Below are 10,799 nucleotides of genomic sequence, written 5' to 3'. Positions count from 1 at the left end.
CGCACCTAACGTACTGCTCTTCCACGTGTGTCTACCCCTACCCTCGAGCAACGTTAACCTTTCGTCTACGCTCGCATTCGGCAACGCGTTTGCCAAGGAGATTCGCAGCACTTTTCAATTTCGCTGCCGTTTAAACCGCAGATCCACGCGTTTTCTATTCCACCATGTTTGCCCGTGCAGCGCAACGTTCGAGTTCGCTGCTGATGGAATTTTCATCGTTTCCATTGCCGAACGATGCGCCTTAATTTCTATACATTCAGTCTATTTCTATGTACATCGTCGGCTACGATCGGCTTCATCTTGTCAAGGCGAATTTTTACCTACAATATTTACGGAGAATTCGAACGGTCTGTCGGATTGTCCTTCGATTCGTTATTCGGTGGTAGAGGCGTCGAAGCGGCTACTCGGAATGGTAGAAAAGAAACGAGCGATAAAATCGTAAGATTCGACTATTCACCGATTTTCAAGAGCGAAGAAAGAAAATTCCCATGCGCGACCTATCGCACTGCCAGCGATATCTGTTACAAGGTAGAAGAAGGATGCGCGGAAAGAATAGGGGCAAGGTGGACGCGAGAGGACGCGAGGAAGAATCGTTTGAACGATATCCATGTCCACGGGCGTGTAAAACGCGAGACGTCTGGTTGGAATACACGGGTTGGCCGTCGTCGATGTCGACGACACGGGATACTAATGGTTCGTTGGGCGATCGGCGATCACCGATCACCGATCGCCGATCGGGGCCCTCGTTCGCCTGTCTGCTTCGCCTCTACTACACCGGTATCCCCGTTGCCAGGCCGGGGCAGGCAACTAGGATATTATTTTCTTCAGATACCATTACCACGCCGATCACGGTGGTCCTGCCTCGCAGACGAGTGGCCTCGATACCCTCGAGATCACTCGCTTGTAATGCCTTCCCTTTCGTCGATTATTGACCAGTGAACGGTGAGCCCGGCTGCCAAACACTCCGAGGCTACCTATTCCACTTGTGACCCATCTACGGCCACCCTTCGCGACCGCGCGCTCCCATGCCCGTTTTCTCAAATGCCCGGTGTCTCCTCGTACTCCGGCCTTTTAACGGCGAGCCTGCTTCGCAAGCCCGTCAAAAGTCAAAAGTTTCCGTTACACCTTGTATATCGTTTCTGCAAACGGCAACTTTCCCCTCTTCCTTCCGGTATCTCGCTTAAATCCTACACTCGCGAAGAGTGTACTACTTTGTTTATCAACCTATCGAGCAAGCTCGACGAACGAGCGAAATTTGCCAGCTCGTCGTTCGGCTCCGTTTTTGCGAAAAGTCCGTCGGGCCTTGCAGATCGGGACAACGCGAGTGCGAAACCCGCGGTTTAATTAGGCGTACGCGTTTAGCCGTGGCCGTTTATTTGCACGTTAAATTCACGTAACTCGATACCAGCGTTAACGTCCGGTTTAAATACCAAGCCTCTGTATATCGTTATCAAATCGCGTCACTCTCGTCGATTCGTCTAAACGCGTTACAACGCACGATCGTATGGTTGCGAGCAACGAATAAACTAATGCTTTTTCCTAGCGTTTCTGATATTTCTTTCAAATTTAATATCGTATTTCTGTAATTCTTGTAATTCTATCGTTATTAAATATAAAACCGCCACGATAGGAAGGTAAACTAAGCTAAAGGTTAGGAAGGGGTAACAGAGGTTACAGGCATTCTCCGTTCTATCCGAAGCATCTGTTAATCCGTGAATTACCTTGAAAAGAAACTGCAATAGTCGCATCGCGATCACCTTTCGATTCGCCGTTGCTACTCCCTAGATTAATTACTCCGTAACTAGATTAATCGTTTTCAAGTTGGAAGGAAAGAAGAAGCGCCGTCAAACTTTTTTCTTCGACGAGATGAGAATATCTTAAGCTATGTTTTTTACAATGCCGAACGCAAAGTCTCCGATGCGAAAGATAGGAATAAACGTATAGAAAGTTTCTTTGCGACGAGACGAGTGATTTGTTTTCCGGGCGAGCGACGCTGCAAGTTAGATGGAAGTTGGTTAGGCGATAGTTAGACGGTAGACGATGGAGATCGGAAAAAACGTAAAGTGGCGGATGGCTGGAAACGCGGTCTCTCACGAGGCCGGGCGCATCCGACTATCGAATGTCTCGACGTAATCGCGACCGTCAGGCCGGACACCTGACTACTGTAGTTCCGATGTGCACGCAGGAAGAGGAAGTCGACCGCATGGCACCGATCGTTCCGGCGTCCACCGTGTGTCGTCGACGCGAACCGTCCAGTCCGTGCGAGCTCTGCGTGTTTTTCGATTCGTTATAACTCTACCTACGTGGCTCCGTATCGCTTACCGTTTACAGCGAATACGCTTTTATCGAAAAGAGATCGATCCGTATGGAGGAGCGATCGGGGAAAATACACCTAGCTGCGTGTCGTACGCACGCGGAAAGACGCGCGAAAGAACGACGAACGAAATAAGAGCGTAACGCTATCATTCGTTCGAAAAGTTTCGCGTCCGACGCTGGAAAACTGGTTAAAAGCGACGCTTCTCCGCTTCTCGATTACCAACGCGTACTAACGGTATAAATGTACGAAACGGTTTGTACGATGAAACCTTTGGCGAAGGAGAAGGCGAAAAGACACGGAGGAAGGATTTATAAAATTGAAAAACACGAAAAACACGCGAGAACCTCGATACAGGCGTAAGAGAGAAGAGGCGGAAGAGGGGAAAGCGAGAAAGAAAAAAAGCGGCCAGAGGGTGTAAGAAGGATGGGAGTAGAGGGTCGCGTAGAAGAACTCGCAGTACGCCGAGTGCACAACACCCTGGGTATTGGCTTACGCTTCCAACCGATCGGGCCCGTGGTATTTACGCAGGACCCCGTAAAAAACCGGACCCCGCCTTCGTCTCTGTCGATGGTAACGCGCGATTCCACGCAACTGTAACGTTTTCAACGAGTTCGAGCGGTCGCTGTTAGGGTCGGGTTAGACCCGACAGGGTGGTGCGCGACCACCATGATGACCATCGAGTGACCGTGCGAGTCGCGCGAGACGATCCTACGGATTTAATCGTTCGACCATCGACCTAGTCGACCAACTAGTTGCCGCTTTTTATCGCGATCGAGACCGGAAGAACTCGGTTTTCGTGGCAAAGTTCGCTAATTTTCGGATCGTAGCTCGAATCTAGAAAGTGAAAGATAAACGAAGGAAGACAGCGCCGAAAAGCGACGGCGTCCGAGGCAGATTCATTTTCGTTTACATCGTCGAATCGTTGTTTCGCAGGTAAACATTTGATCGTATCGATAGAGCGACCACAAAATTTGCACGAAACGTTTACGCTCGATTTCCCGATCTCGAATCATCGATTCAGAGGCAGAGATAGCCTGTGGCGCGTAGCGTCTATGGCAACGAGAATCGGTCGGTCTTCCAACCCTCTTCGAGGGAGCATCCCAGCCAACCACACACCTGTGTTTGCTCGCACACCTGAAATCAAACGGACGATTACATTCCCGCGATCGTTCTACCGGCGATATCGAAAGAAACAGACACGCGTCGTACGTATGCCGATCCGCCTTAATCGCGTGCGCGCGTTAAGCGACTACGCGAGCCGGGTTGCATCCGCTGTCGCGCCGCTTATCCCGCCGGGTGCTCGTTTCTTAAATACTTTCGACAAATATAATCGCAGTACGTGGGGTGTACGTAAAGTGTACGTAAAGTGTACGTAGGGTGTAAGTAGGGTGTACGTAGGGATTCGTAGGTACGTTCGTTTTCGTAGAAACGCATCTCGTTCACGCTCGGTTTCTCCCTTTTCGTCTGCAAAATGAAGCGATACGGATACGGAAAACTAGCTTCCTCTACCTGAAATTTGCTCTTAACTCCGAATTCGCATTTTCCGAGCAAAAGTTCCTCGAAATTCGATTTACGTTCGATTTTCTATTTTCTGTTTTCTTTTCTGTGCTATCGTGTAACGTGTGGCGCGTCAAAGTACGGCGTACAGTAACCAGCGGTGTAGGTCGATAGAAGAGAGCAGGAAACCGGCCGTCCATTCAAAGTTGAATGATTAACCCTCGTGACGAGATGACAGTGACGGTATTGTTGGCGATCAAAAGTTCCTCCCACTGGTGCCCATCTCCCTTTGCTAAAGTGATTGCGCATCGGATAATCTCCACCGTTGGGATAAAGCCTGCTTTCGACGATCGAGATGTTACTAAATACGTCACGGCTGCTTAATTACATTTGCGGCGAACCACCTCTCGCGGCTGCACCAGCTTCCACATACCGTGTAACTGGAAGAACGCGGTATTCCAAGACGACGTATCGCCACGTTTCTACGCATTTTTCGTATTCGATGCGCGTATATCGTGGAAAATCAATTTCCAAGTTTCATCGGCACCGTAACGAGACGTCGCTTGCATCGGTGAAATTTTAAACGCATCCGAAAGCGTGCATAGCAATTACCAGATACTTGTTGCAAGCATATACGCTTTGCAGACGCTAAAGCGTTCGAATTTAGTCGATCGTTTATGCCATCTTGTTGTCTATGTTGTCTGTGTTTCTTCGATTCCAGTCATTCCACGATCACCGATAACCCTACATATACGATCGTTGCCAGAAGATTTGCAAACGCGGTCGCCTCTTTGGTCGTTGGAAATCCCATCGGATGACGAGATAGCGATCGGATGATGGCTTATTGCGTTCTTTGTTCGAGCAAAGATCTTTGGCGTATGCGGTGACGGTGGCGGCCGGCTGGCACGCGCCACGTGTAATTCAATCGGCTATTTCGACGACCAGCAACGGCGGAACCGAGCGGCCCGGAAAGTCGACAAGGTTTTAATCCTCGAGAAAACTGTTACGAACACGGGGCGTGCTCGCTAATCGCGCCTCGCGAGTCTCGCCTTATTTTCTTAGTCGGCTATCTGCTAGGACAGATGCTAGGCCGTGGTCTCTGCCTCGCGTCTTCCTTCAACCCTTTCTCAAAATACGAAACTCGACACCAGCCGTGAATGTTGTAGCCAAATTGCCGCCTGCGACTCTCCTCTTAACTAAAAATAGCCGTCCGTGGTCGTTGGTTCTTGGATAAACAGCGCGAAGAAAGATAGCGGCGTTTGAGTTATTCGACCGTCGAAGTAAGTCGAGTTCTCCTTTATTTTCATTCCTATTGCCAATCTCGTCTTTTTTAAATCGTCTTCGAACCGAATTGCCGAATGGAAATGTCGACTAAAATGCCAAGCAAATTTATATCTTTACGTACGTTTATAAACGTAATTAAACAAACAGAAACTAGCTGGAGATTTACTTCGGCGTCCGAGTGTCGTGTCAACGATATGTGTATATTTTTACTCGATCGAGTTTCTAACGCAGCGATCGGTGCCGTTTTGCAAAATTTCTTCGGTTCTATTAACTATCGACAAACAGTCGACTGTCGTCGTCGCGAAGAATTTCCCATTCTTGCACCGATTCTTGAAACGATTTCAAAGCAACAGCCTGGACAAGCGCTTTGAAATTACGTTCCTCGATACGTAGGCTTCGACTCGTGTTTCCGCCGCGGAAAACGTTGTTATAGGTCCGCTTTCGTTGCGAAATCGTACACGACACGCTGCAATTGCATAACCTTGTGAAATTATGAAAGAGAAATCTATAATATTAGTAATATCGTTAGCTGGCAGATTATCGTTAGCGTGCAAGAGACTGTGATATCCAGATAAAACGAAATACCTGTTAATATTAAAATAAGGTCGGATTAAAAAATTCTATAATGGAAAAATACCGTTTATAAAAGTACGGTAAGGAACGTCTTTTAAACGTACAAAGTAGCCGACTATATTATTTCTCGTTCTCATTCTCACGATCTGTCGTAAAGCGTGCGATCGACGCGCGATCTGCCACCAATTTTGTAGCGGCGTTAGACGTAAAGATAGATACAAATGCGACAAATATTTATTTAATCGTAAAATACGATTGAATTTTTTGAAAACGCCAAACGTGAAGTGCACGCTAGAAACGAAGAAATAAAAAGGAATATCAGGGTACAACGTTTGTACTATAAGGCATCGATGTATTAGTAAGTCGTTCCGCATCCCTGGAAGATCGACGAGGAAGAAGAGACGCGACTAATTGCGCCGCGCCGGTATTCCGGAATTGCTTTAAAGCATTAGCTGGAACGTCGCAGAGAGGTATACAACCCCCCAAGATGGCTGCTCCCGGGCGTATCGACGTTTGGCGTTTGCAGGGTTTCCCAGAGGTAAGCTCATCGGAAATTGTGGGTCTTCCCTCCCCTGGCATCGCCCCCGCCGCCTTTGCTGGCCCTTCAAAACAAAGAAACACACGTAATTAAATTTTTGTCCGGCACAAATTAATGTACGCGACACGGCACGCTACTGCACGCCATGGCCTGGCAGCTACACCATCGCCAAAGGAACTTTAATCCGCGATCCGCCTTCTAATCGACATCCAACCTATCCCATTCTCGCCACTTTCCTTCCATCTCTTCCCTCCTTTTCTCCTATCTTTGCAAGATTCGCTCTCACCCTTCCTTCCTTCCTTCCTTGCTTACTCACTTTCCTCACTTTTATTTTAACCGTTTCCCCAGCCATCCAACATTTTCACCTAATTAGATTTATATCTTTGGACTCTTCTTGTTTACTTTTAAGAAACGTCAAGACACTTGCGATAGGAGCAAAGATCGAGTTCTACAAAGATTCATCGTCATTGGCTTTGATAATTTCGCGTTCATCGAGTTATTTTCCACGGATCGATGAGCACGGCAATTTCTCTACCGATCCAAGCTGATATTCGCGTGAGATTGTCGGCTGATTGTCGATCATCGATAAAAGTAAAAAAATCGTTTTTTCTTCTGTTTTTGTACTTTGTTCCTTTCCCATTCCGATCGTTCTATCTTGTTTATCGCATCTTGGAAATACCTACCACGCAATGACACATGGACGACAAATATCTTTTTATTTTACGACAGTTTCTATCTTTATTAACTGTAGATAATCCTCTTATGGTTGGGAAAAGGAAAGGATTTCGTCGTTAGGAATACTTTTTTAGTAAGTAGAAAATTATTCGTGATTTACGATTCGGTCCTCTCGTTAACATTTCGATGGCTACATTGCAAATCAGAATTACGTTTATCGCCTTTGACCTTCTTCGGATATGTTTGCAAAGTTCGAAGAATATCGAACGACAAATAAAAGACGATAGTTTTACCATTATACGATATAAACAGGTAAAAATCATTTCGTAGCAACGAGTACGTTTCATAAAATCAACGCGTTGATCGGGTTGACGAAAGTGCCATTTTTATTTCGTTACATTATCCTTAATTTAGATAAGCGATAGAAAAGAAGCGTTAGGATACAGATGCTCAAACAACGTCGAACAATGTTCCTACTTCGTGACATTAAATAGCGACATTTATTCATACAAAAATAGATTAATTGTTTAGAAATTAGTATCTATTTACAGCCGCACGAGTTTCTACATGAATTCGCTAGAATAATACAAAATGATTCGTCTCGTTCTTTTCAGCTAATTCCAATTTTCGCATCCTCCTTATGAATGTCACGGAGTTCCTGTAAACAGAAACAAAATATCGAAATACATTTGGTACATGCTCGTTGCAACATGGTCGTTCGTTTCGTATTAAAATGGGGAAAAAAAACACGCGAACGTACGTGTAACATTCGATAGTGGCCTCCTTTCACTTCGTGTTGCTCGGTTTGTTCGTAAGTTGCTTGAGTCGTTAGACGCGTTGCACTTTCCGCCTCTAACGGGCCGAAAGTCCAACCACCTTCTCCGTCGAAGCGTAACAGTAGTTTATGATATTTCGCGAGGGAAGCCACGCGATGCGTGATAGTTAACAACGTTATGCCTTTCCTTTTGGCAGTTTCGTAAATCACTGCTTCAGCCTCGAGGCTCACGGCACTGGTACACTCGTCTAACAGCGCATACTGAGGCGCATGGTAAAACAAACGCGTCATCGCGAGTCTTTGTTTTTCACCACCAGACAACGTAGAGTCCCAGTCACCAAAAGAATCCAGTCCATTCGGCTCTCTCTCTGCCAGACTTCGTAGATCCACTTCTTCCAACAATTTCAGCAGTTCTTCGTCGCAACAGTCTTCCGTTTGTGATTCCGAGGGATATATGATCTGATCGCGCAAGCAACCGACGGTCATGTAAGGTTTTTGGGGAATATAAAATAAGGCGGGTCTTTCTCGTTTAGCAGAGTAATTTTCTGCCGGTCTTATCAAAGTGCCTCCGTACACTGGCCATAAGCCAGAAATTATGCGGAACAGGGAACTCTTTCCACAGCCATTGGGCCCAGTAATTAATATATGGTCCCCTGGTCTTATCTACAAAAGTAAAAGCGTACGATAATTTTCCTTTTCTTTTCCGATAGTTTGTGATAGTTTAAAAATATAACGAAGCTTACACAAATAGTCAATCTAGGTACAATAATTTCACAGTTTGGTGTAACTATTGGCACGTCGATCAAGCTTATACTACCATCTGTACTTTCACGTACGATTCCTATAACAAATGTCCTTTGCGTCTTATCGTATCCGATCAAGTATACTTCAAGAATACTGCTAACCTGTATGCTCGTAGAACATTACCTTTTATCACTGGTGCTCCGTCTTTCAATTCGATTATATTATCTAAAGCAAAATTGGTTGTACTATTCGTTGTTCTCGATGAACTACCAACGATATTTCTTCTATATTTACATAGCGCAGCATCTTTAAATACATCCAACATTTCGCTGACCCGTGCTGCGTATCCAGCTAGCGCCACCAATTCCTATAATACATGAAATTCGTTATAAACGTCTTACTCTTCCAACTAGCTAATACGCTCTCTCCGTTATTCTAAATCTTACTTTGTAAGACAACATCAGTCTCTCGACGGCATCTGCCCCAGAACTCAAAAGATTTTTAGAAGTTGTCAAGTATCTAGTTCTTTCGCTCACTCCGCCTATTTACAAGGAAATAAATCCGTTAGTATCTCGCATACTATAAACTAACTTTATATTTAGCACGTACGTACCGTCGCCGTCATCTTTTAAAGCCACGTTTCCTGATGTCACTGTGGTATAAAGAAGGGGCATGGCAATAACTAAAAGTCCAGTGCCAGACCATACGTATTTCATGAGCAGTTGTTCCAACATCACGTACCAAAATTTTAGGGCTAACACTCTCCTTAAGTGCGAAACAAGAGATTTATAAGCGGTAATCAAGTATCGGTGCTCTGTACAGTGACCTCCGTAGAATGCTATCTCTTCTGCATGAGCACTGATGCGAGCATGTGCCTCTCTTAATATTCCACGTTTTGATGCTTCTTCGGCCACTAACTGGCCAAATTTAGGAGAAGCCAGACGTAGAATCTGTCCGGTTAGACCAATTACCACGCACGATAACAATGGCCCTGTAAAACAATACAAAGGAAATTTACTATGCTTGTTAATATGTCGCTTAATTTGCCTTTCAAACGATTAGACTCTGGTTATTCGTACACTCTGTATAACTTGCTAATGGTATTACCGTGTATCCTTCTTGCTCCCATTTTTGAAGAGAAAGAAATAAGCGCGATGCACACCAACGCACAATCTAACAATGGCTTGGTTAAACTGGAATACAAATGTGCCACAGAACTAGCCAATTCGGACAAATCATCCGTCAGTCTTTGTTCAGCACCTCCAAGTCTAGTGTCCAGTGCAGCCACTCTATAGTAGGTCTGTTGACTCAGATACATTTTGTAAGCATGCTCTACCAGGCGTCCTCTTTAAAAACAGAAAACAGAACTTGACACTTGTTTGTGAACCGTTAAAGCCATTTGTAGCAAACTACAAATCAATACATTGTTCGTGTAAATACCTAAAACTAAGAGCCAATCGTCCCTCTAGATATCGAATAGCCGAGTTAACGAACGTCGCGGGGAAAGCTATAGCGAACCATCTCGCGAGCATCAAAGAAAACCCTTGAACGTCTCGAAGCACGATTCTCTTCACGATTTGACCTTCTAAAGTGGCTACATAGATCGACAAAAACGTCCTAGCTAGTAACGTCAGAGTGGCACAAGTGAGTAATCCGGCTTCGCGCGTCTTCCATCCAGGAACCATGATCTTCAGCAACGCGATCAGCTGTTTAATGAATTTTCGGTCCAAACCCACGTTTGCTTTCCCTGCCTTGCTGTTCAACTTGCTATTATTAGCATTATTAATGTCATTCTTATCCCTGCTCGGCACTTGGACGCTATTCCGAGTTTGCTTTTTCCCCTTTTGGTACTGCTTTATAGCAAAAGTCACCAACGGATAACCGATCTTGATGAAATAGAGAGTGGTCGCTACCCCGACTATACCACGAATCAGCTGCTCTTGCCTAATACCGTATTTGCTAGACGTCTTGTCGATTAATTTCGAAAACACCGACGACATCCTGCCGGAGGCACGCTCTCATGGGAGCGTATCGCGGCGTAGAAAACTCGTTTCGAACGTCGTTTTAATCGAAACGACTCGTTTCGATGCTGAATGGTTCGTCAACGACGATCGTCACTCATTGTGCTACTATTAGTGGCAACCACTTCCGCTTCGCTTCTCTTCACAGCTATTCACAAGTGTGAACGTTGAATATACGCGGTAAGAGCGATTCGCGCGATAAACGTGTGTATTCTGCTACGTGCGCATAAAAGAGAAAAAGAAACACACACACACACACACACGCATACGCACACTCTCTCTTTCCGGCTCGCGATTGCTCGATCCACGTAGACCGGCTACCAGCTGGCGACTGTTCGTCACGTCTCTCGCACGCAGTTTGCCGTTCCGTTCTCT

General features: G+C 45.7%; 1 protein-coding gene across 1 annotated transcript; it reads right to left on the bottom strand.

Annotated features, from left to right (window-relative positions):
• Nucleotides 1–7,247: 7,247 nt before the first annotated feature.
• Nucleotides 7,248–10,759, bottom strand: ABCD (ATP binding cassette subfamily D). Its single transcript, XM_033340233.2, has 8 exons — nucleotides 9,844–10,759; nucleotides 9,511–9,749; nucleotides 9,017–9,394; nucleotides 8,850–8,944; nucleotides 8,587–8,770; nucleotides 8,403–8,500; nucleotides 7,645–8,322; nucleotides 7,248–7,542 (listed from the first exon to the last, which is right to left on the bottom strand). The coding sequence occupies exons 1-8, from the start codon at nucleotides 10,401–10,403 to the stop codon at nucleotides 7,495–7,497; spliced, it is 2,280 nt and encodes a 759-aa protein (XP_033196124.1). The 5' UTR covers nucleotides 10,404–10,759; the 3' UTR covers nucleotides 7,248–7,494.
• Nucleotides 10,760–10,799: the final 40 nt, after the last annotated feature.

This window comes from Bombus vancouverensis, chromosome 13 (assembly GCF_051014615.1).
Source record: "Bombus vancouverensis nearcticus chromosome 13, iyBomVanc1_principal, whole genome shotgun sequence".
NCBI classification, from domain to species: domain Eukaryota; kingdom Metazoa; phylum Arthropoda; class Insecta; order Hymenoptera; family Apidae; genus Bombus; species Bombus vancouverensis.
Note: the sequence above shows the minus strand (reverse complement) of the source record. Positions and strands in the feature narration are given on the sequence as shown.